The following is a 26,209-nucleotide window of genomic DNA, read 5'->3' on the forward strand; positions in this document are numbered from 1 at the left end:
ACAGGCATCACACCACAGTAGTACATACGGTGCCTGGGACTTTGTCACCAGTAGGAATCACAACTATTTTCATATAGCACCACAATTGCTGTAGATATTTTAAAATGTGATTTCAGCTCAGCGCATCACTAATTCAAGATCATGATAAGTTATTGAACCTGTCACTAGACCTCCTTTATCCAAGGCCTCGATAAAGCACATATATTGCTCTATCACAATTCTTAAATTCTGTTCATTGTATTTCAGTATATTTGGTTTCCTTTACCATCCTATGTATTTTACTTCATGCATTTAAAACTATGATCCTGGTCGTCCCTGGTGGCGCAGTGGTTGAGAGTCCGCCTGCCGATGCAGGCCACGTAGGTTCGTGCCCCGGTCCGGGAAGATCCCACATGCCGCGGAGCGGCTGGGCCCGTGAGCCATGGCCGCTGAGCCTGCACGTCCGGAGCCTGTGCTCCGCAATGAGAGAGGCCACAATAGTGAGGGCCCCACGTACTGCAAAAAAAAAAACAAAACTATGATCCTGGGGAAAGTGCATAGGCTTCCCCAGACTGCAGGAGGAATCCATGACACAAAACTCATTAAAATCCATGGCCATCCAGAGAGCAACTGGCCACTGTTTTGTTTAAAAAAAAGAAAAAGCACCTCACCACAGTTCTAAGAGCTAGTATTTACGGAGCCCTTACACATGCCAGACATTTTCTATGTGTTGTTGCATCACAGGTAGAGCTGTTATTTCCATTTAAAGCTGAGGCACTGGTGCACTGAACGACGTAACTTGGCCATGAGAGCACAGCGGTCAGGGTAGGAGCCAGGAGTCAGCCTTGACCTTTTAACCCAGCGCTGAGATTTCACCATTTTCAGTCAGGCTGCCTCCAAGATCCCAGGGAGCTCGACCTGAGTGTAGCTCACCCTCGAGGGCTGAGGGCCGGGCCATAGCCAGCTCAGGCCAGGGGAGGGAGGTGGTCTCAGGGGGTCCAGTGTTCAGCCCTCCTGGGGTGACCGTGGCCTGCTCTCATCTTATAGGCACCAGGCAACCTTCAGTCCCCCAGGGCCACCCCGGCTCCCTGCCCCTTGCGGGCCTGGATAAACCTGACCAGAATCCCAGTGTCATGGGCTGAGGGGGACAGGGGCCTCCCCAGGACAGCCACGCACTCCAGGGCTCACATTCTTCCTCATCTTTCTTTTCCGTGCTGCTTCAGGCCATCAGCCACCACGACTTCCTTCCCTGGTTCCACAGCGTTTGCTCATGCCAGGCACTGCAAGATTTTCACCATTTACTAGAGACCGTCCAGGTCACACATGCCCTCTGCCATCCTTCTCGTTCTTTCCTGCTTCCTAACACTCTCCCGTCTCCCTTCTTCCTTCCTTCTTTTCTGAGGCAATAGATCCTGGCCCCTTTCTCTCTTGGGACAGTTCCTCCCATTTTCACCTCCAAAGACTTTCCCCAATACTTTCTTTTCTGAAGGGGAACTTCAGTAAATAACATTTTCTCAATCTAACTAATCACTAAACTGAGTCCTGTCTTAGTTCAGGCTGCTGTAACATAATACCACGGACTGGGCAGCTTAAACAACTAACAGACAGTTAGTTCTCACAGTTCTGGAGGCTGGAAGTCCGAGATCAGGGCGCCAGGATGGTTGGGGTCCAGTGAGAGCCGTCTTCCTTGTCCCAGACTGCTGACTTCTCACTGTGTCCTCACATGGTAGAAGGAGCAAGGGAGCTCTCTGGGGCACTAATAAGGGCACTAATACAGGCACTAATACGGGCACTAATCCCATTCATGAGGGCTCCACCTTCATGACCTTATCACATCCCAAAGGCCCCACCTCCTAATACCATCATATTGCGGGGAGAGGGTGGGATTTCAACATATGAACTTGGGGGGGGGCACAAACATTCAGTACATGACAGTCCCCAAGTGTCCCAACCGAGGGAGGAGGGAGCCCTGAGTAGGTGACGTGTTTGAACTTGGTCCTTGGAATTGAACAAAACTCATTCACATCATTGATACCGTGGCTTTTTCAGCTGATCCTCTGTGCTGTCCAGCTACCAGGAGCCACGGAGGCATCAGCTGAGCACTGAGAAAGCCCACCCTGTAGCCCCAACCCCATCGGCCTGCGCACTCAGGATGGGGCTCTGCCCTGAACACACTCCGCACCCTCACAGAGTCCCAAAGGTACTTCAAGGCAAAGACCCCGGGTCTGGTTTCTCTAAAGACCCCGTACCTGTGTGCTTAGGTCTCCAGCTGCCTCAGCTCCCGGAGACTTTCTCTGTCTAGCTGTCCATTTTGCACTCCTTTCTGAGACAAGGCGACCCACTCTGCCCTCTGTTGTTTCCTACCCTGTCTCAGACCCAGCCACTTGCTTCCTGGGGCCGGCTACGCCTTCCCAGAGCGCAGCTGGGAGATCCAGCCAAGTGGTTTGAGCTGCCCACCAAGCATTGGGCCCGCCTGCCTCTCGGTGGAGGGGAGCAGCCTGGGACCCCCCTCCGGTGAGGACCTACTGCCCAGCTGCTCTCAGGTCCTCGGCGCAGGGGACCCCCTATCCAAGGTCACACATTCCCAGGCCCACGTCTGAGACTGGGTCACGTGGGGTCTACAGGCCTGGAGTCCCGTTCCAACTTGGGATGACTCTGAACGGACTTCACAGCGGCAGGGGTCTCGGGGCATTGGCTGAGCCACAGCTGGGCCTGCATCCCGGCTCAGCTTCTCCATCACTCCCACTGCTTCCGTCATCTCCCTTCACAGGCGTTGGTGCTGAGAACCCTCCTTAACAAACCGCACACACGCTGCGATCTAACTCGGAGACAGCTTTTCAGGACACCCAACCAGCAGGGCAGGCATCCTGGCTCCAGCCTGGGGTGGAAGCCAGGCCTTCAAGAGGAGAGAGTGGGGTTGGGAGGAGGTGTGGGTGATGGGGGGGCCTTTGGGTACCACTGGAGCCCCACGGTCTTGACCACTCGGACCACAGGCCTCAGGATGCCCCACATGTGCCCACAGGTTAGGGCAGCTGGTGTTGGGATGCTTCTGTAGAGTCGCTCGGGGGACCTGCCCACCACGGTTCCTCCTCTTTTATCGTTTTACACATCAGACCACCGTGTCCTGCCATTCAAGCTGCCATTGAGACGTATTTTGAAGTTTAGAAACCACATGCCACCCCCAAGGCCTGCAGCTGGTTTGGGTTCGGAAATGGCCCTGTTCTCCGAGCCCGTGCTCACTGGCCTCTCAGAGGGGCTCGGAGCCCACTGTTCTGTCCACACAGGAGTGGACACACAGTGGCCGCTCAGGAAATATGATGCCAGTTGAACTGAATTGAAGCTGAAAGCGGTTCCACCCACAGATCACAGAGGGCACTCGTCCATCAGGACCACAAGGGCCAGGAAGAGCTGGTAAGAAGCCTCTTCTGGCGGGAATCCATGTGGGCGCCGGCGCAGCAGGGAGCAGCGTGGGGTCACTACGGTGGAGCTGCAGCAGCTCTGGGTGCAGGAGGCGGTGGACCCCTGGTGAAGAGTCTGGAGAGAGAGAACATCCGGAAGATTCAGGGCCTCAGGTTCCGGTGCAGCACCGGCTGTTGTGAGGACAGCCAGGCATCCGTGCAGCAAGTGCACCAGTGCATTGAGCACTGCCATGCACCTCTGGCTCAAGCCCAGGCCCTGGGGATCAGCGAATTGGAGAAGTTCCAGGACCGCCTGGCCCAGTGCACTATGCATTGCAACAACAAAGCCAAAGATTCAATGGATGTGGGGAGTAAAGAGCTTCAGGTGAAGCGGCAGGTGGAGAGTTGCGTCATCCAAGTGTGTGGATGACCGCATGGACCTCACCCCAGCCATGACCAAGAAGATGAAGGAGTCTCTCGTCCACTGGGAAATAGATGTCTGCTATTGGGCATCGGGGCTGAGGGCAGGAATCTATTTAAAAAGAGGAATGGCGGGCTTCCCTGGTGGCGCAGTGGTTGAGAATCTGCCTGCTAATGCAGGGGACACGGGTTCGAGCCCTGGTCTGGGAGGATCCCACATGCCGCGGAGCAACTAGGCCCGTGAGCCACGACTACTGAGCCTGCGCATCTGGAGCCTGTGCTCCGCAGCAAGAGAGGCCGCGATAGTGAGAGGCCCGCGCACCGCGATGAAGAGTGGCCCCCGCTTGCCACAACTAGAGAAAGCCCATGCACAGAAACGAAGATGCAACACAGCAAAAATAAATAAATAAATAAACAAACAAGAAAAAGAGGAATGGGGATTTGGATCTTTAAGGAAAGTTTATGAATGAGGAAATTAAGGATGCCAGCAAGTTTCAGCAAGTTTCAGTCACTTGCCTCTGGACACTGGTTCCTCTGTGTTTCAATCCTAGAAAGTGAAATGGAAAAAACACTGGTGCTAAAATTTGGGTCAGAGATAGTACAGGAGAGTTTTTGTGAGCCTGAATTTCATGTGGCCAGGGCTTCTCCTGACGATAGGTAATCTCCCTTGTACCAAACCAGAGCCCTCCAGAGTACCAGCTTCTCTTAGTACACAGATACCAACAGGCTGGCAGGTTCATCGGACACACCTATGATCTGGTGGGGTGTGAGAAGAGGTGTTTCTGTTTGTTGCCAACCTCCTGTTTGCCAGAAGGATCACCACTACACCTTCCACAAACTGTGATAAATCAAAATCCAGGAGGTCCCTAATTTAGAACGGGAAAGGGGGCTTCTGGGGTTTTGTTTTGCTTGGTTTTGTTTTATATACAAGGGCATGAAGTTACTTAAGATGTAGAGTTGGGAGCGGTAGTTTGGATAAAAATTTTGAAAGAGTCCATTTCTGGCCATCAAGATGTGGATGTGCATTTCTTAAAATTCTCACACATGACATCTTTCAGCCTGGAGACCCTGCGAAAACGTAAGAAGCGATATCACACCGGTAGGGGAAGCAAACCTTCCCTCTCCCTGGCAGCCATGGTGGGCCCTGAGGCTGTCTGCAGCAGACTGACAAGACAATCTTGCAGTGACACTCACCCTTGAAGGCAAAGAGGATTTTGATTGTGCTATGTGCTAGTGTTCAGGAATGAAGAGTGAAAGAGGAACTGTTGGCTGCTTAATTAAGAGAGTTATGAAGTACTGGCTTTGGAAAAATCTGGTTTTCAAAGAACAGAATAGAGTGAAAGTCTAAACCCAGTATTACTTACTCTGCCCCCTGAAATAACAGAGCTCTACTGAGACAGTCCCTTGGCAACACGAAGGTCAAGGGAAATAAAGACAGCAGCTCGGGGGCGAGCTGTGACTCCTTTAGTGCAAAAGAAGGACCGCCCTCTGTTACCAAATACAACTTTTGCCTGGGCTTTTGTGACATGCGTTCTTCTTGCTCCAGTACTAGCACCTTATAGTTCTGATAAGGACCTTGTTACTTGAAATGATAACATAGCCTGTCTGTTTGCCGTTTCAAGACTGTGATATATTTTCCTAGTGGTTTGGTTTTAAAAATAAACAGGATTTAATTTTTCTTCCCCCCTCCAAAAAAAAAGTCTCTTCCATTCCCTCTGCCTGAAAAGGAAGCCAGGTTTTTTGTCCAGAGGTCGGGTAAAGAAATCCCTGCAGGATGCTGTGGGTGGGGAGTACAGAGGAGTGTGGCCGGGCTCAGTGAGGTTAGAGCACCAGCTCTCCGAGCCTAGGAAGGTGCAGGCTGTTATAGTTCCCCAGAAGAGCCAGGACAAGACTCCACCTCCCCATGGAGTGGCAGGATGGCCGAAGGGAGCCTCGGACTTGAAGGGGAAAGACCAGTTAACACCAAGTTCTCCGGGGCCGCGGGAATGAGCTTCATGCCCAAGTGTTTGAAGGGACTGTTAAGTGGATACCACAGCTGTGACCAGTGCGACCTGAGACTCAGAGGCTCCCGAAAATAGTGCAGCCACTGAGGGACCCCATCCCTAGGACTTGTGCAGGCCCTGGGAGAGGGAGGGAGCCCCAGATGATGGAGCTGGAATATCTTACAGTAAAGCTTGATGAGTTCAGAGCAGGTGACATTCAATCTGAAGAAACAAAAGAAGCACAACACTCCTTTTGCTCCAGATCACAGAGTAAATCCACGTGCAATGGACTGCATGGTGCCCCTCCGCCCAAATTTATACACAGAGTAAATCCGCGTGCAATGGACTGCATGGTGCCCCTCCGCCCAAATTTATATGTTGAAACTCTAACCCACAATGTGACTGCTTTGGAAATAGGGCCTTTAGGAGGTGATTAAGGTAAAATGCGGTCATAAAAGTGAGACCCTGATCCGACAGGATTAGTGTCTTTATAAGAAGAGACACCGGAGCTCACGTGCACGTCCTCCTCCCTCCCTCCGTCCCCACCACGTGAGGACACAGTGAGAAGGTGGCTGAGAGCTCTCATGAGAAACCACACACTGCCGGACCTTGAGTGTAGACTTCAAGAACTGTAAGAAAGAAATTTCTGTTGTTTAAGCCCCTCAGTCTGTGGTGTTTTGTTATGGCAGCCCTGCAGGTTATACACCATTCCCTCCCTAGGGATGGGTTTTGCAGCGTGCAAGAGTTTCCAGCTCCATTACATCCATTTTCATCCCTATTTTATCCATGTGGCTTAAATGTACCAGCCTCTGAAGTCAAATTTTCTTAAACCCAAGAACCATCAGTTTGCTCCCATCAGTGCAGATGTCCATTTTCTGCCAGGTTCCCCTCCGCAAGTACTTCTGGGTCTCCTGCCCCAGGACATGCTGACAAGTCCCCCAAACGCCTGCTGGGTTTGCATTTCCATGTGCTCCACTCTGCTGCACATGCTGGATTCCCATCAGTGAGAGCTGAACCCTGGCTCCCACTTTAAGTCTGTGCTGAAGACTGGAAAACGGGAAGAAAAGCACAGCCAAGAGGCTTGTCTCTGCCATCGGAGGCGGCCCTTCCCAGAATCCAGGGGCAACAACACCTGGCACATCTCGGGGGGAGGTCTGCCCACCTGTCTGGTGCCAGTACTTTGGAAACTTCCTTGACCATCCCAGACCCTTGGCCATGAGGCCTCTCTGCCCTTCAGGGAAACCCCACCATCCACTCCAAGAGCTGTGGTTTGGCCCTGGACCTCACCCAACGATTCCTGGGTCATTGGACACCTCGTTCAGGCACCATCCATGAGGATCAGCTACTTGGATCCTCTGCATTGAGCCAGGTCAGCTCTGATAATTGCACACCTTTCCAAACCTCTCTGCAGCCTCCACTGGTCCTCACTCCTCCCTGAACGAGAAGCCACGCACACGTGTCTGTGCACCGTCGCCCATGAGGTGCAGCCCTGAGGCCCCCCTCAGAGAGGGGTCTCTGGCAGCGGAACACACTTCACAGAGATGTTTGTTACACAGACGCACACTGAGGTGACTTTTGCGTGACTGTAGGTGCCCCTCAGAGCCTGAGGTCTCAATAGCCTCCCTCGCAGGGTTACGCTTGCTTAAGCGAGGTCCCCAGAACAAAGTCTGGCTGAGGCTTCCAGGTGAACTCAGGGCCCCTGCCCCCCACAGCAGAAGTAACATCAGGCTTTGAAGTGACAAGGCTTCGGAGACTTCAAAGCACTGAGGGCCACATTTAGCTCCCGATCTAGCGTCCTGTGGGCCCTCCTGCAGCGGCTTTGTGCAGAGGACACATCTCGCAGGCTTGTGGCAGGGGGTGGGGCCTGAACTGGGTCAGAGGGGCGTCTGTTTGTCCTTCCACCCCGAGCTCCCGAGTCCGCCTTGACCCGCCTGCCATACGCTCTCCCTTAAATGCCCACTCACAGCTCTGAGTCCTGGGCTCACTTGAGAAGCTGGCTTTGGGTGGAAAAAAGCCAGAGGCAGCTGCAGTGGTAGTTTCAGGGGTTGTTCTCCCCCCACCAAATATCTCTGTGGCACTTTTCTGTGGGCCTTCGAATCCTCTCCCCCCTCGGCAGTGGGGTCTCACGGTGGCCCTGGAAGGTCACTGCGCACAGCACAGCCTACCCTCTAGGGTCAATGGAGGGTGGTCTGGTGTGGGTATCACCACCATCCCCATGTGGTTCCTACGTAGGGGCATCCCTGTCCCTTTCTTGTGACTGTTCTGCACACCAGACACTCCTCACACCCGCACGGTTGCTCTTCTCAATTTCTCTCCTCACTGATCTCTCACCAGAACCCTTTTTAACCTCTGTTAGTCTCTACAGGTGCCCACCAGGTGTCAGCCATTTCAAGCATCTGTGCAATCACTGTTTATTTGTGGTAACAAGGCTGTTATCTCACTACAAATGTCATTAGTATCTTGTAGCAGCTACGTAGCATCCATACAGTGACTCTTAGGTTCATAGGGTCCCCAGAGAGAGACTCAGGAGGAATATAGTGGCAAATGCAGTTGGTGGACCAGCATTCTCCATGCAAATGTTCCCTGGGGGCCAATATTCCAAGGGAGGGTCAGTCCTTGCCCCTGAGGGGATGTGGCCCAGATGTGGGTGGCTTCTGGGTCAGCAGAAGATGGCTGTTGAATCAGCCTTCTCAGGCTGCCATAACAACATACCACAGACCTGTTGGCTTTCACAACAGTTCTGGTGGCTAGAAGTCCAAGATCAAGGTGCCAGCAGGGTTGATGTCTGCTGAGGGCTCTCTCTCTGCGTTGCAGAGGGCTATCTGCTCACTGTGTCCTCATGGAGCTCCCATTCAGTGCATGGGGCAGGAGGAAGCAAGCACTCTGGTGCCTCATCCTATGAGGGCATGAATCCCGTCATGAGGGCTCCACCCTCAGGACCTCATCTTAAGGAGATACTTAAGAAGATACTTAGGAAGGAACCTAAGTATCTTCCAAAGGTCCCATCCATAAATACCATCACATTGGGGGTTAGAGCTTCAACATATATTTTTGGGGGGGAGACACAGTTCAGTCCACAGCAACCACCAAGGAGCAAGGATGCCCCCAGTCATCCCTTGGCACCCAGGCCACAATGGGGCTGTGCTCAGGACTGTGGGGGACTCAGGAGAACGGGGTGGCCCAGGCCAGCGCCTGGCTGTTCACACTCTCCAGGAGCTCTGGATAGGTTAGTAGGATTCACATGGGATGAGCCATGAAGGAAAACTCAGATATAACCTGGAAGAAACGGACTCACTCTGTGGGTGGTCAGAGAAGAGAGGGGTCATCAGTGGAGGACTTCTGGAGAACTGGCTCTGTGTCTTCAGCCTGTTAGTGGTCAACAGGTCTCCTGAGCTGGGCCACACAATGTGTGCACAGGACTCAGGGCCTTTGGAGGCAGCTCCAGTGTCATGGTGGTGGTGGGACAAGATGGCGGGAGCAGGGTGGAGTGGACTCAGAGCTGGAGGGACCACAGCCTGTGGGGTTTGTGTGGCCCAGTTGCTGTCCCAGAGAACCAAGTACCCAAGTGGATGTGAGGGCTACATTTAGACCCTGCAGGGTCTGGCTCCTGGCCACCTGGGACAGGCCCCAGCTGTGCTCCTGGGACAGGCCCCAGCTGTGCTCCTGGGACAGGCCCCAGCTGTGCTCCTGGGACAGGTCAGAGGGTGGATCTCTGTGCTCCCAGACTCCGTGTCCAGGTGGCTTCTTCGACATGGTCCCTTCATAGTTCCTTTGACCAAGATTATTGGGTCACCTGACAAGGGCCATCAGCAACCAGCTCTTCTCTGAGGTCAATAAGGGTAGCCCAAGACAAGGTTACTCAGCATCATCGAATCTATTTATTTGGCAAATCAGATTATTCAAATTAGTTTTCCAGTTAATTGTCCTAGGTTCACACATGTACATATACCCTGTGTATCTCAGATTTTTCCAGATTAGGAGTACAAATAAGGCCAGACAATGTCCCTAAGCCTCCACTGGTTTTAGTAGTGAAAATTTCAGCCTCTTCCACAACTAAGTTCAGCCGTCCCTAACTCACTGACTGCCACTTGCTGCAGGGTGGGCCCTGGATGCATCAGCATAGTAACCTTAACCCTGACCCTCTGCCCCTTCTGTGCCTGCTGGGCCTGACGACTTAGCCCAGAGTGTGGACCCTCCTATAGAGCAGCCTAGCCTGCAGCTCTGGGCCTGTGCCCACTCCCACAGACCCTGATGGGTCCTCTGTGACATGCAATCCAGGATGGGTCCTCATGGGGAGAGAGAAGAGGCCCATCTCCTCCCCCTAGCGTGTTGGGATCAGTCAGCAGTTCCCAAGGCTCACCTCCACAGTTGTCACATCAACCTCAGTGTGCCACCTCCTTCCAAGGACCTACACCTAATAGTTACGCAGCTTGTGAGTCTATACTCCCCTCCGGCCCTCTGTCACCTGGCTCGGCAGAGTCATGCTGCCCACAAGACAAGACTGCATGTTTGCAGACATCACTGGGGATGATGGGTCATCAGGGCCCCACCATCCCTTTCCTCTTTAGAAGCCTGTCTGGCCCTAAGCACACTGGTAGATACAACTGAAGCATGAACCGCGCCACTCAGCTCCACTGGGCAGGCTCCCAGCTCCCAGTGCAAAGAGAGAAATTGGAGGTGGGAGGTTCCTAACTCCACCCACCCATGGGCTCTGACCCCATCCAGCCCAGTGTCCTGCTGGATACATGTCTGGCTTTCTGAGACTAGCACGAGTGTGCCTCGGCCCAGGATGGCCACGGGACTGTGCAGCCTGTAGGCAGGCGGAGGAGTGTCCAGGGCTTGGAGCAGCTGGGCGGGACTCATCTCTGGGTCTGCGGAGCTCCTGCCCCTGGCTGCCGGTTCATGGAGGCCCAGTCTGATGGGCGGGAGCCTCTGGTCCTGACCGTGATCACTGCTCTGCACCCATTTCTACCCTTTCTTCCTCACCGTTCCCTCCAGCCCCACAGAGTGCCACCTGACCACTGACCGCAGGGGAGGGGGGAGAAGGTGGGGCTTCTGCCCTTCTATGGCTCTCAGTCAAATTGAGGATTCTCAGACAGGAAGCCGCTCTGCCCTCCATCCTTCCTGCTGGTCTCACACCCCAACCCCCAACCCCTCACAGAGCCCCAGCGTTTCAAGCCTGAGACTGTTACCCAACCTCACCTCCTCCTTCCTCAGGGTTTTATCTAAATCGCCCTCTTTCCCCCCCCCCCACAGCCACCCCTCCCTTCCGTCCACCGCTTAGCGGTGGACGCCTCTTCTCCTGAGGTACAGGCGGTTGCTTCTCTTCCTAAAGTAACCCCCCGACCCCGTTCACATTGTCTCATTTGTTACTTCTCATCCCACTCACTCCGTCTTGCAAACCACCCCACAATTTATCCTGATCACCATTTCACTCCCCGGAGGCTGAGTCAGTGGCAGGCTTTCAGCTGCCACCACTGCACCTTCTCTAGAGCATGAGAGGAGCCCAGTCCAAACTATGATTCAATCGTTTACAGTTTCCAACGAGGAACTGCCAAGAGCCCTGTGTCGTCAAGATGGTTCCTCTATTCCTGGCTGCCTCATCTTCTCCCTCCCAGCCACCGGATGGGGACATCTCTGTGGACGGTGCCACCGTGGCCAGCTGCCCAGCCAGGACTCAGGTGGGCAAGACAAGCACCTTGTTCTCCTCTGGCTGAACTTCTCATCATTCTCAAGGAAACTAAACCTAATCAACAACGTCGTAGCCTGTTCAAGAGAGCAAGTTGGTCATGTCCAGGAATTTCCCACTCCCAGGCTTGTCTCTACTGCCTCTCCTCCCCCTGGGCCAGAGCTCAAACTCCACGCAGTGGACGCCCCCATGGCAATGCGGGAGGGGTTGCCCAATTCCGGCCCTTGGCCTGTCTCCTACCTTTCCCAGGTATACCCTGCCCCCTTGTGGCTCTCAGGTGTCACCAGTGCCTTTCCACTCTGTCCCCACTATTTTCACAAAGTGTCCACAGCATCACAAAGCCTGGTCCACACCAGCCTGCCTCAGTCCGTCTGCAGCTTTGTCCTGGGCACAGGAAGGTGTGACTGGCCTTCCAGGCCTTTCCAAGGCCCATAGAAAACTCGGGGCTCTCTGCACATACTTGCTCTCCCCAGTCACACATTCCGCTGGCATCTCTGTGAGGTCATGGGCCAACAGAGCTCCAGAAGAGACCAGAAAGTACAGCTGCTCCACGCCGGGATCCCCAAACCAAAAAGGAGCTTGGTCCATCCCTCCCACTCCATCTCTCCTCCATGCCAACCCTCTTGATTCTCTCTCCTAACTCCTCTCTCTCTTCCTTTCCAGAATCTTCTAGTCTAACAGAAGGACAGAGGAGAGCTGGGAAACAGCCTTATTCAGATGGTCTCATTCTCTTTCTCAATTCTTCCAACCTCATGCTTTTTAGGCTTAGAAATCAAGAGTTCACCTGGGTCTTAGGTTCTTCAGAGCTCCCCAGACACTGAATGGTTTATATCAAGTTGTCTGGGTGCTGGGGAAAGGGTTTGGGGTCACAGTGAGCAAAGGTGTCATTCAAGTGAGCGTCAGAGGGACGGCACACCAGTAAATGTGCCATGTGTCAGCCCCCCATATCAGAGCCCTAGGAAGAGGTATCTGCTATGGAATTCAGACTGAGGTTTCCTTCCTCCAAGCTCAGCTTTCTTCCCTTAGCCATGGTGGTCATGGTATTCTGGAGGACCAGCTGGACCCTGGAGGGCTGGTGGGCCATCATGTCCATGCGGAATTCTTTGATGACAAAGTAGTAGCAGAAAACATCCAGGCAGCAGTTGATATTGGAGAAACACATGGACAATTGCAGGAACAAGATGATGTTCTGCTTGGCTCTGCACTCCACGATAAAGCCATTCCTCACCAGGAACTGCAAGAGGAAACTCAGGTGGACTGGGAGAAAGGAGACCACAAAGACAGCCAGACTGGCCGCGATGGTCCAGATACAGGCCTTCTGCTGGACCCAGTCCTGGGTGTGGTCCCGACGGGCGACCAGAATGCAAATGCTCCTGGAGGAGCAGAAACCCATGATGCTCATGGGAAGAAGGAAGCCGAAGACCTCAAGAGGGAAGAAGACCTTGGCGCTCCAGGTGCCGTCAGACATGTTGTGGAAGCACGTGTAGTTTTCCACTTTCCCATGGAAGCTATAGATAGGGGTGCTCCCCACCCACACCAGGACCCAGATGGTGAAGCAGATCCCAAAGGTCTTCCTGGGGGACCGGAGGTGGCTGACCAGGAGCGGGTACCGGATGGCCAAGAATCTGTCCAGGCTGATGTAGCAGATCGTGAAGATGCTCCCATACATGCTGATGAAGTAGAGGCACTCCACTAGGGTACAGAGGGGAAGAAGGGGAGCCTTCACGTGAGACAGGGCCATCTTGAATGGGAGAGAGAACACCAGCAGCAGGTCGAAGACCGCCAGGTTGATCATGTAGATGGAGGTGGCAGCGTAGCAGGGCCACCTCTTCTTCAGGAAGGAGCTGAAGCCTCGGATGGCGAGCAGATTGAGGAGCAGACCGAGGAGGAAGGTAGGGGTGTGGACAGCCAGCTGCACGGTTTTCATCAGCACCTCCACATCATGGAAGGAGCAGTTCTCACTCTGGTTTCGCTGGCTCATGTTCCTTCCTACAACGTCAACGGTAGATGAGATGAAGTTCCTCTTACCCTCTAGAACTGATGGATTCTCACGACTTGGTCAAGAATCATAAACATGACCCCTTTCTCACACAGCAATCTATGCTCTTTGAATAACGATCAGAAAATGCAGGAAGAAAAATTACCTCGAAATCTGTGGCCCAGATAGAACCACCGTTACTTTACGTATATGTGTGTATATATATATGTATGGGTATATATATATATATATATATATATATATATATATATATATATATATATATATATATAAAGTATATATATAATTCCAGACTCTTTCTGTACACACACACACATGTGTGTGCCTTTATCTTTAATAAAAACAGAATTGTGCACAAGCAACTGTCCCTTTTTTTCCAATCAGAAGTCTTTCTGTTGAAAGTAGTAACAACAACATAAGCCCTGACCCTGGTTTCATGGACCTTTGATGAACTGGTTTCATCAAAGAGTGAATTTCACAGAACTGGAAACATGAAAACTAGGGCAGGGCTGACTTGAGCTGCAGATCGTACAGCTTCAAATGCTGTTTTCAGGACCCAGCTCCGCTTTATGTGTTGCCCCTCTGCTCCACCCCACCCCCACCCCGAAGGTTGGACAGAGCTCACCCCACCCCCGCATGTAGGGCTGGTGGCAATCGGTGCATCACATTCCCCTGGACACTGTCATTGGTCCATTTATAGGTCCAGGGATGAACAATAGACCCAGAGGCGATGAAAAGCAATGAAACTCTTGCTTGGGTTTCTAGGAAGGGGGTTGGGGCTTTTTCTTTGGGATTTGGAGTTGGGAGGATAAAGTCTGAAGCTGTTAAAGCCTCTTGTTCTCCGAGGAGAAAACCAGACAGAAATTGGAGAAACATGGAAGAAAGAACATTCCCAGAGGGAATGAAGTAAGGGCTTGAGGTCTCCTCAAGGCAAAGAAAGGCCTTTGGACAGGTAGAAAATTAGAGCTGGCCTCAGGGACAAGATGATCAAGGCTGCAGCTGTGGCTGCAGATGGAAGCTGGAAGCCAGCAGAGAGAGGGAAGTCACAAGCCCTTGGGAAGGAAGGAGCTGAGCACTTTTAAGACCCTATAGAGAATGCCACTCCAAAACCCCCTCTAACTGCTAGCAAAAAACAAAACAAAAAAGCACATTTATCTCTCATCCATTGAGCACTATATATAGTAAATATGTAATATACATTATTTGATTTGGTGGCTTTCCAAAAATTCTACATTTTCCTATGCGCTAACTTTTCTTATAGGTTTATGTCATGAGACATCTAGGAAAATGTATTTGCTCGTATCCAAAGCTCCAGACTCCTGTGGTCTGTGAGAATGGCACCTCCTGAAGGTGTGCAGCATACGCCCCAGGTGCACCTGCCCCGACACTAGGATGCCTGGAATAAATTAACTGCAAGCTGGCAGGCTGCCCCCTCCCAACAAAATATGCCGAACTATCCAAACAAGAGTATCTCAAAAAATAGCTAGAATAGTTTGGAACCGACAAGATAAACTTCAAAAATGGTGAGAAGGGGCTTCCCTGGTGGCGCAGTGGTTGAGAGTCTGCCTGCCGATGCAGGGGACACAGGTTCGTGCCCCGGTCCAGGAAGATCCCACATGCCGCGGAGTGGCTGGGCCCGTGAGCCATGGCCGCTGAGCCTGCGCGTCCGGAGCCTGTGCTCCGCGACGGGAGAGGCCACAACAGTGAGAGGCCCACGTACCGCAAAAAAAAAAAAAAAAGAAAGAAAAATGGTGAGAACAGGCAAGAACCCAATCCGATCCAACTGAAAGGTGTTGCAGCACCAAAGAGGAAGACTCATTTGGCTCAGAGAAGTCACCTTCAACATCAGAAACAGCAGAAAACCAAGAACCGCAAAGATAAGAGCAAATACAAGCTTGTGCTTAAAGAGATTCGACAAGACTGCAAAAAAAGGAACTTGGGCATCTGTTTTTGGCTGGGTCATGCTCAGGCAGACTCCATGGGTGAACCCAGTGCACATCGCTGATGATTCAAAGATTAGAACTGAAGTGGCCAAGAAAAAAATCGGTGATGCTCAGAGATAAACCCAAACTCAAGCCCACAACACGGCTGAATTGAACAAACCGATGCAAAACAGAGGAAAATGGCCTGACGGAAAGCATCCATTCTAGGGTGCTGGGGTTTGTCTGAATTGATTGTACCAGGTGTTTGTGTGGAAAAGAGACAAAACTCCGCTATCAGCGTCCTTCAGCAGGACGATCCTAAAGGTCACATTTGAATTGCTGAATTACTTCATTTTTAAAAAAGATTTATTTATTTATTTACTTGGCTGTGCTGGGTCTTAGTTGCGGCGGGCTCTTAGTTGTGGCATGTGGGATCTATTTCCCTGACCAGGGATCGAACCCAGGCCCCCTGCAATGGGAGTGAGGAGTCTTAACCACTGGACCACCAGGGAAGTCCCCTGAATGATTTCAAATGGGAGCTTTTCAAACGGTAATGTTTGAAGCTAGAAAAGCACTCTGTGGACTAGCAAAAAGAAATTAGGTTGAAAAAAATACTTCCAGCTAATGGTAGAGTGAGCAGAAACTCCAAAAATAAATCCTCTGAATTCCCTCTGAAAGTTCAAGGAAACCATCTTTTAAACAATCTTTTTTATAAAAAGATCAGGAACTTCACTGGAATAAGATAAAAAGGCTTCAGGCTGCAGCAAGAGATAAAATACTCATTTTTTTCTCAAAGATGGGCTGCCAGTAAAAACCAATCTACTTGGTAATAGGAGCCAGCAACCTCCCCACCCTTGATCCGTTGCCTGGGGCTGTCGATAGCTCCTGTTCCGGTCAACTCAGGGACCCACTGCAATCAACTGATCGCACTGTAAGGTGGGTGGGTGGGAGGCTGCGAAGCAGATGCTTAGACAATATTAGACACTTGACAGATTTACTAGGGGAAAGGCCTGTGAAGGATAAAGGGAAAGGGATAGGAGTGGACAGGGAGAGCCCTCAGACCACAGTGCAGCTCTGAGAATGATGGGCCAGGTCGACGGAGGGTCCCTAAGCACAAGTTGCCCCTTGGAGAAGTTCTATGTCTAGCAGGAATCTCCCAGGACCAGTGCTTTCGTTAGCTAGAAGCAGTCCAAGGTGAGCATGGCCCCAGCTGGGCTGTCAGTCACCAGGGCCCTGTTCCCAGCCTCATACTAGGAAGGAAATAGAATGAATGGGGAAAGGTCATGGGTCAAGCAAATCAGGTCTGCGAATAGACGTGAAGGGCCTGAGAGGACCTTTGTTAACCACCAGCAGCTGGTGCCTGAGAGGTGGGGCTGCACTGAAATGAACAACAGAGAAGATGAGAACTTGGGTTAGAGGAGCCACGTTTCACGCAAAATTTTTGGAAAGAAAACCACTCCCAGATGTCCCACGTATACCTTTAAATGTCATTAATACAGAACCTTACAAACATCTGTGAACAAACCAACCCAGTCTCCTGGGAACCTCTCTGAAAAAATAATTAATACCAGAAAAGTTTTGAGGGAGAAAATTTGAGCAACACGAATTCCATGCCCAATTGGGTGGCTGTTCAGGTGTGAAGATCATAGACAGCCACACTCAGGTATGTGTGGCTTCCAGGAGAAAACTGCCTCCAGGAGGCAAAACTTTAGATCTCCAAGAGATACTAACCATAAAGGATGCAAACATCTAGGTGGGAAAGCTTGGAGCTGAGCATTAAAAGCAGGAGACTGGAAAGAGAATGAAGCTATGATGAATATAGTTAAAGATTTAAAAGAAAAAACAGTAAAAGAGATCATCCATGTCTTTAAAAAAAGACAAGCTGTAATACCTCAGATAAATTAACAAAGAAGGAAGATGTTCTTGGATTGAAGGAGGCAGGGGTGGTGGAGAGTACTGAAACACAGGCAGAGCAAACACTCCGTAAAAGGAAATTAAAAGTCATTGTTCTGGGGCTTCACTGGTGGCGCAGTGGTTAGGAATCCGCCTGCCAATGCAGGGGATGCGGGTTCGAGCCCTGGGCCGGGAAGATCCCACATGCTGCAGAGCAACTAAGCCCGTGCACCACAACTACAGAGCTTGCGCTCTGGAGCCCGCGAGCCACAGCTACTGAGCCTGCATGCCACAACTACTAAGCCCGCGAGCGTAGAGCCCGGGCTTTGCAACGAGAGAAGCCGCCACAATGAGAGGCTCGTGCACCGCAGCAAGGGGTAACCCCTGCTCGCCACAATAAGAGAAAGCCTGCGTGCAGCAACGAAGGCCCAAAGCAGCCAAAAATAACTAAATAAATTTATTTTAAAAAAATGAAGAATACACTTTATAAAAGAAAGTCATTGTTCTGTTTTTTTAAACGTGAATTTTACAGAAAGCGTACGATTTTTTTTTTTTGCGGTACACGGGCCTCTCACTGTTGTGGCCTCTCCCGTTGCAGAGCACAGGCTCCGGATGCGCAGGCTCAGCGGCCATGGCTCACGGGCCCAGCCGCTCCGCGGCATGTGGGATCTTCCTGGACCGGGGCACGAACCCGTGTCCCCTGCATTGGCAGGCGGACTCTCAACCACTGCGCCACCAGGGAAGCCCTGTACGATTTTTTTAAACCTTCAAGTAACCACTGACTATTACAAACAGGATGCTTATCCTCAAAATCACTAAAAAAGGTAAAAGGAAACAGAAATCAGACAAAATAGCAAAGAAGTAAATAGAATGGGAAAAAGTACCTAAGCCTAGAAATCACAGCAATAAATATGAAAATTTCAAAATATTTAAATTAACCAACATTTTCAGTTCAATTACAAAATAAAATTCGACTCTTTGTTGCTTATAAAGGACACACTTACGTAATGACAGAGAAATATTCAAAGTAAAAGACCCATGATGAGATAGAGGACAAATATAAACAAAAGGAAAGTCAGAGTGGCAATATTCATACCTAGCACTGTAGAACTAACAATTAAGCTACATATCAGGGTTAACAAGTTTATTTTATATTAATAAAAGAAAGATCTTAAAGGCAAATATAGGAATCTTGTGCACTGAAGGTTGTTGTATAAAAGTACATAAAGTACGATTGTTAAAATTCAAGAGCCATTGGCAAAGGTATGGTAGTGTCAGATTTTAATACACTATAGATTTGAACAGATCGAGTTGGCAAAGTATAAATTAGAATATATAATTATATAAATAGTATAATGAATATAATTTAATTACTAGCTCTTAGATTTGATTTTAAATAAATAGGCAATCCACATTTTTCTCAAGTATCCAAGAAACAGTTGTCAAGATGAATTACCTGCCTAGCAAAAACAAAACCTTCCATTAAAAGAAAAGCAGAAACTGGGGACTTCCCTGGTGGTCCAGTGGTTAAGACTTCACTTTCCAATGCAGAGGGTGCAGGTTCAATCCCTGGTCGGGGAGCTAAGATCCCACATGCCCAGCGGCCAAAAAACCAAAACATAAAACAGAAGCAGTATTGTAATATAAATAAGAAGGCAATGTAAGCTTAGCTAGAGAAGAGAGAAAAAATGAGAAGAAATGACCTTACTACTTGTGTGCTAATCCATTTGAAAACCTTGAAGTAGTTGAAAATTTAGGGGCAAAACATAATTTACTACAATTAATACGAGTTAACACAAGTAGTATTGATTAGATCAACAACCATGAATGAAACTGAGAATGTTATCAAAGAATAAACAGTTTCTAACATAATTTTGTTTGGCTCTAGCATATTTTAAATTTCAAGGTCGAGATGATTCTCATACTCTGTAAACAATTTCAGAACATAAGATAATAATAATGAATTTCTGTTATGAAACTAATTTACCCAAATACCAAAACTTGACAAATGTAGCACAAAAGAGAAAAACAATTGCTCAAATGCATGTATGAATATAGATGCAAACATCTGAGTTACAATATTACCAAATAGAACTCAGTATATTAAAATTATAAATCATCGTTTTACCAAGTCAGATTTACCATAGAAATGTAAGGCCTTTTCAATGTCAGGAAATTTGTTGATACTGTGCGTTACGTCATCACGGCAAAAAACGAAAAGCCATCTCATTGTATGATAGTTTTTCCACAAAAGTCATTTAACTGAAGGAATAGGATACCTCTTACAACACCTGATAAAGAGTAACCTGTTCACTTTAATAGCCAACTTTACATTTAATGGTTAAAAAAAAAAGAGGCATTCTTGTTGAAATTGGACACTTGTCAACACCCAGAAGTTCCAAATAATGTGCTAGACAATTAACAGAACCCAGAAGAAGAAACGAGGGATTCCCCTGAATCAAGAATGCAAATGGAAATCTTAGTCAATAAATGATGTTGAGACTATCAGTGAACAATTCGGGGGTAAAAACAACTTTTAGATCCTCATCTCACACCAAGTAGCAAAAGAAATTCCAAATTCATTAATAAATTAAATTTCAAAAAAATCAAACCATAGAAAAACTAGATGAAAAATTAGTGGTCAATTTATAAAAGCCAGTGGAGGGAAAGAAAAGCTCTTTGTCAACTTAGAATGGCTGAAAAGCAAAAGAATCAGAAAACAGACAGGACAGGTTTGACTGCACAAAATTAGAAAATTTATTTTTGTTAAAAAAGTTTCACAGGGCTTCCCTGGTGGCGCAGTGGTTGAGAATCTGCCTGCCAATGCAGGGGACACGGGTTCGAGCCCTGGTCTGGGTGGATCCCACGTGCCGCGGAGCAACTAGGCCCGTGAGCCACAACTACTGAGCCTGCACGTCTGGAGCTTGCGCTCCGCAACAAGAGAGGCCACAACAGTGAGAAGCCCGCACACCGCGATGAAGAGTGGCCCCCGTTCGCCACAACTAGAGAAAGCCCACGCACAGAAACGAAGACTCAACACAGCCAAAAATAAATAAATTAATTAAAAAAAAAAGTTTAATATCAGATAATATACTGGAGGAAAGGAAGTACAACAAATAGGTTAAATGATGTTCCTTCTCTATGAAGAATATTAAAAAATGTGTAATATCAAGACCCACAATAGATAAACAGGCAAAGGACACAAATAATTCCCATAAGATTTACTAAGAAATAAAATTTTTGCTTATATAATCAAAGAAGCTGTCAAGGGTTCCGTGAAACAGTCACCAATATACTGGTGAGTATACACAAAAGTACCCAACCTTGGGACGTTGATAACTTATATTACAAGCCCTAGAAATCTTATTAGTCTTTCATTCAGAGATTCTAAAAATTTACCTTAAGTAAATTATGCAAAAGAAGGAAAAAATGTGTACAGAAATATGTTCACTTTAATATTTTTTTCTGATAGCAAAAAATACATGCACGCATTTAAATGTCAACAAGAGCTTAATTTCACTATGGTAAATCTACTCAATGGAAAATTTTTGTCTGCCTGTGTTATGTTTATACTGACTACATTAAATAAGAAACCCACAAACTACAGAATTATACATTCAGGATGATTTCAAATATGATTTAAAAAACCCACGCAGAGGGAATAAAACCTAGAAAAAGTTTCCAAATGCCAAACGTTGGTTGCATTCTAACAGTTAGATGGGGGGCGATTTTTAAATCTTTTATCTTTATCTCTCTTTCGTGTGTGTGTGTATTTTTCTAATGATAATATGAAAACAACTGAAAATTTGTTTAATGCATTAAATGCTGGGGAAAAAAGAAGAAAAATAAGAACAGCTTTTGACTTTCCCTTAAAAGAAGCAACATCTGGGTGTGTGCTTGAGGCAAGGTGGGAGCGGAAGGGAGGTTTACACAGAATTTAAAGGAATGCATTGAACTAACAGATGCTCAGTTGATGAGGCATAAATCTTGCCAGGTCAAAGATTTCAACATGGAGTGTCAGAGGGACTTGGGAACAAAGCCTGAAGTGACAGAGAATTGGACAAGTGAGGAAGCCGGTGCCGCCTAAGCGACCGGAGAACAGCCACAAGATCCCGATACCCGATAAAAAGCAAAGTTTCCTCAGTCCGCAGGTCAGCCATCACATCATGAAAATTGTGCATAAGGAGGAAAGAAGAATATGAAAGAGGCTCAAAATGCCAGATGAACATTGAGTGCCAGAGAGTGGGTGAAGGGGAGGGAAGACGTTTAAACACAAAGTTCAGAGAGCTATTAGTAGAAACAAATGTAGACATTAAAATTTAACTATTTTCTAATGTGGGTATTTAGGTTAAATTGCCTTGTCTATTTTAAAGGGACAAAGGAAGAGAAAATTCACAGTAGACACTGAAAGTGAAAAAAAACTGCAATGTCTCAATATAGAAAGCAGACGGGCAACCCCATGGAGGTTTAGACAAATGTAACAATTATAATAAAAATTATAATACTCCCTAACAATTATATTAGCTATAATACTTCTTATCAAAGGGGGAAGCTGATAAAATATTAAAACTCAATCATCTTGTGCCAATAAGAAACACACAAAAAAACACAAAGGCATAGATAGAGTAAAATGATAAGATAATCTACAGATCGTCAGGCACACAGAACACTAGGAAAGAAGGAAATACGACAAAGTAATTTTTTTTAATAAAAAGAACTGAGAGAGTAACACAGAAACCCCACAAGGTAAATGTTATAATAAACAATTAATACGTAAAATTTATGTTCCAATGAGCATAGCCAAGAAATCCATGATGGGAACAAGCAGAAATGTAAAACAAAGTAGAAATAGAAATAGAATTGTATGTAGAGACCTTAATGCTCCCCTCTTAGAATATCACAGATCAAGTAGGCAGAGCTGTTTAGAGCCCAATGAATAAGGCAGAACTAGCAGATTAGTGAGAACTACGTCATAAATCAACGGAATACCCTCTCTTGGGGAGAGGACAAGTGTCTTTCAACAAACTCATCCCATTCCTGGGCCCAGCCAAGGACTCCAAGGCAATGGCAATTCCACTCTTCTGTTTTCAGATCCATTTGCTGCAGCAAATAAGAAACCACAGCATTTGCTGCAACACCGTGATAGTAATAATATAGAATAAGCATTTTTATGCATTCTCTTAAGCAGTCTCTTAAGTAATGTGTCCAAGATAAAATCAGAAGTACATTACTGAAATGTTGGAAAGGAACAAATATTTATATATAAAACACAGATGCAGTCACCGCTGAAAGGAAAATAATTCCTAAGTAGTCTCGTAAACAGGAAGACAGTGAGAAACGAGGTGAACCCCGGCTACACTCGGAAAATCTAGAAGAGGAGTGTGGCGGACCTGTGACAAGTGGCCCTTGCGCTGCTCTGACCACCCAGGCACCAGAGGCTGTATGTCTGCAGGGGCTGCATGCGGAGGGACTGGGAATGTAAAGGAAGGACTAGGGTTGTTCATAATCTATAAAAGAATAGACATATCAGCGTCTCCAAGGCTCAAGACAAGCTCCACTGTGTGACTCCACAGGGCCACAAAAGAAACGGTTTCCAGGTGCTGTAAAAAGCAGATCTATCTTGCTACCAGAAGTCGGAGAGCAGACCAAACGGCCATGTAATGAGCTCTCTGTCCCCAGAGGTATGCAAGCAAAGGCAGAATATCTGTTTATTCAGAATGTTGTCAAGAAAATTCACGTATATGACAGGTTTTCTTTTTAAACCCTGAAATAGAATATTCTGTCAATATATCGTTTTCTAATGTTTAGTGAAAAGGAGAGAAAACATCTCGTACAGGATAAAGGACTGGGCTGGGAGTCCAGAGGCCCCTGTTCTGCTCCTGGCTCTCTCTGGCTGTGGGGCCTCTGTCTGGGTTCTCTCATCCAAACAGCACTGCCCAGCCCTGGGGTCCTGGAGTCCGTGGCCTCACCAAGGGGCTCTCTTACTGCCAACTCGGCCCCATTCTGGGCTGTGATTCCTGCAGCTGTCAGGGCCAAGTCTGCCCACATCTTCAAGGACCCAGCATCCCACTTGGGGCAGCCCTGATCCCGTGTGTGTACAACGGGGGCATCTAAACGCAGCTGTGGCTCAGACCAAGCCAGACTTCCTTCCTGGAAAGTCCTGGATTTTCCAGAAAACACCAGCAATGGGAAAAATGCAACCTTAGGTGGTTTGCAGGCTAAGAAGATGCTTCTCTCTCTCTTTTTTTTTTTTTTTTTTTGCGGTATGCGGGCCTCTCACTCTTGTGGCCTCTCCGTTTGCAGAGCACAGGCTCCAGACACGCAGAGCACAGGCTCCGGACACGCAGGCTCAGCGGCCATGGCTCACGGGCCCAGCCGCTCTGCGGCATGTGGGATCTTCCCGGACTGGGGCACGAACCCACATCTCCTGCATCGGCAGGCGTACTCCCAACCACTGCGCCACCAGGGAAGCCCAGAAGATGCTTCTCTTGTGCTGCCGAATTCCTCATCCTCAGGGAGCACTCTGGTGGGAGCCAACTCAGAGATGGGAGTCCCAGCCTGGGGCTGAGCAGAGCTGGTACAGCCTGAGGGACGTCGTTTGAAGAGGAACATTCCGCAGGACCAAGTTCCTTGCCTGAAATCCCAATCTCCTCTGGGGGCGCAGTGGTGAATGCCACAGTTAGAATACAAATGTTTACTTGGATGCAGTTATCTGTTACTAGTACTGCAGTGTGAGCTGGGCTTCTGGGGCACGATTAAGAAAGAACAGGACACGGGGGGATGGGGCACATAGACAGAATCTCCAGGAGTCCAGAATTTTGCTGTAGCTGTACCCTGAGCTTGGTGGGGGTGAAGTGAGGCTGGGGGAGTGCAGGGGCCAGCTCAGGGACTTGAGATATGGCCCCTCTGTGCTAAGTGCTCTAAGGAGAGAACTTGGTACATTCCTGGGATGCTGTTATAATTATGCCCACTTTACAGATGAAGACAGTGGGTCTCACAGAAGTTAAAGAGTCTACCCAAGATCAAACAGGTAGTGAGGGGCCCCCCTGGAACTCACATTCTGCGTCTCTCCATCTTTCCCTCACCCCATCCCCACCGGCATCATCAGCAAGAGGACCTGGTATATCCAGGAACTCCCAGCACCCCCTTCCTCACTCCTTTCAGTGCCTGGCACCACCCAGCAGAGCCTGATACACTCAGACTCACCTCCCCTCCTAAAAACCCCATCGCTTCCTCCAGTCCACTTCCCTGATCCACCGTATCAACAGATATGATGTCCCTGCTGTGGCCGGGTGGGGCTGTTAACAGCATCTGTGTGCCATTGGGGTGAGTGTCCTGTCATCCTCAAGCAACTCCGGGATGGTGATATAACAGTCCGTCAGAAAGGACTTATTAGGGCTTCCCTGGTGGTGCAGTGGTTGAGAATCCGCCTGCCGATGCAGGGGACGCGGGTTCGTGCCCCGGTCTGGGAGGATCCCACATGCCGCGGAGCGGCTCGGCCCGTGAGCCACGGCCGCTGAGCCTGCGCGTCCGGAGCCTGTGCTCCGCAACGGGAGAGGCCCGCGTACCGCAAAAAAAAAAAAAAAAAAAGGACTTATTAAATGAAAGAGGGACTGAATTAACGACCTGGTCTGGGGCAGCTCCAGGGTGACAGGCGTTCCCCGTGGAGCTGAGACAGCCAGCCAGACCTGAGAGCACCAAGCCTTCCACGGAGCCCGGAGCTGCACTGTGCACATCTCTGCCCCAGCTCCACCGCCCCGAGAGCGCAAAGCCCAGCCCAGGCCAATCCTGCAGACATTTCCTGACTTCCCATTCTCCACCTCCACTCTTAAGGAAGATCTGGACTCCTCAGGGTTCTCCATGCTGCTGTATCTTCCCTCCCAGCCTCTCCGAGGGTTCGAGGATAATCTAGTTATAAGACATAACGGTATCCAAAGCTTGCTGGCTGCTAACTGGGGTGGGGAGGGGGAACAAGCACTTCCATCACTTACTGCTCTCCAGAGCCCCATGAGGAAGAAACTATTAATGCTCCCATTTCCCAGAGAGGTACACTGAGGCCAGGGAAGTTACACAGCTGGCGAGTGGCTGGCCTGGACTCCCAAGCATGGCTCTAGCCTGCCTCGAGTGCCCCACTCAGGGGCTGCAGGGTGATTCCTGGAGTTTGTAATCTTGGGCTCTTTGTGCTTTCCTGGCCAGATTCCAGGGCAGCAGGCAGCCAGGGCAGTGGAGGGTGGTGGCACGCAAGCCGAGCTCCCAGGGGGAAGACTCCTGCGCTACCTACAGCGAGGTTTCCCCACTCAGGCAAGATGCTGCCACCTGAGTCAAATCAGGAGGAAGCTGAGGGTTCATAGAAAATGTCACCTGCAGTCAGGGACAAACCAGCCCTCTGCTGCCACTGCCGCTGTCACGGAGGCTGCCAGGGGCTGCCACTACCCCTGCCGTCTGGGGAAGGCCCGCCGAATCGGGGCAGGTGTGGACAGAGCCCAGGACCCGAAGGCCCGGTTGACCTCAGGAAAGTCGCCCGCAGTCCCAGAGAGCAAGGTCAGTGTGTGGTTCTGTGTGTCGGGTTCTCTGAGCGGCCCAGGGGCTATTACCTGTAGGGAGTCCAGTGCAGCCGATGGAGTTGTGAGATGTCATTTCTCCTCCCAGCTTGGTCACCAGCCTGCTCTGGCGAGAGTCACTTCCCTCTGGGGCTCAGCTTCCTCGTCTGTGAAACGCGGGGGTGGGACCAGATGCTCTTCAAGCGGCTCCGCAGCAGCCGTGTCTGGCCAAGGGGCTTCTTCTCCTGGGTCAGGAGAGGGGCTCCGTGGGGTTCCCTCCTCTCTAAGTGCAGCTAGAATGCGGCCTGGGGTGGCGGACACGTTGCCAGGAAGAGGCTCTAGGTTCCTGTGCCTTCTCAGAGGGTCTGCACACTCCCTCAGCTTCCC

The 26,209-nt window shown here is 49.5% G+C and overlaps 1 protein-coding gene and 1 pseudogene across 2 annotated transcripts; one reads left to right on the forward strand and one right to left on the reverse strand.

Moving 5' to 3' along the window:
• The first annotated feature begins 1,636 nt into the window (after positions 1-1,636).
• On the forward strand, positions 1,637-11,496 carry LOC309963317 (protein FAM136A-like; annotated as a pseudogene). Its single transcript has 6 exons — positions 1,637-1,650; positions 2,354-2,493; positions 3,342-3,390; positions 3,439-3,874; positions 11,036-11,086; positions 11,398-11,496. The product of its transcript is annotated as a protein FAM136A-like (transcript).
• Positions 11,497-12,423: 927 nt separating this feature from the next.
• Positions 12,424-25,980, reverse strand: GPR55 (G protein-coupled receptor 55; the record flags this gene model as incomplete). The annotated part of the gene is made up of 2 exons (XM_082841760.1): positions 25,877-25,980; positions 12,424-13,457 (listed from the first exon to the last, which is right to left on the reverse strand). Exons 1-2 carry the CDS (start codon positions 25,917-25,919, stop codon positions 12,424-12,426), a joined length of 1,077 nt encoding a protein of 358 aa, XP_082697886.1. The 5' UTR covers positions 25,920-25,980.
• Positions 25,981-26,209: the final 229 nt, after the last annotated feature.

This window comes from Leucopleurus acutus (genome assembly GCF_964270905.1).
Source record: "Leucopleurus acutus genome assembly, chromosome: 6".
Lineage (NCBI taxonomy): Eukaryota > Metazoa > Chordata > Mammalia > Artiodactyla > Delphinidae > Leucopleurus > Leucopleurus acutus.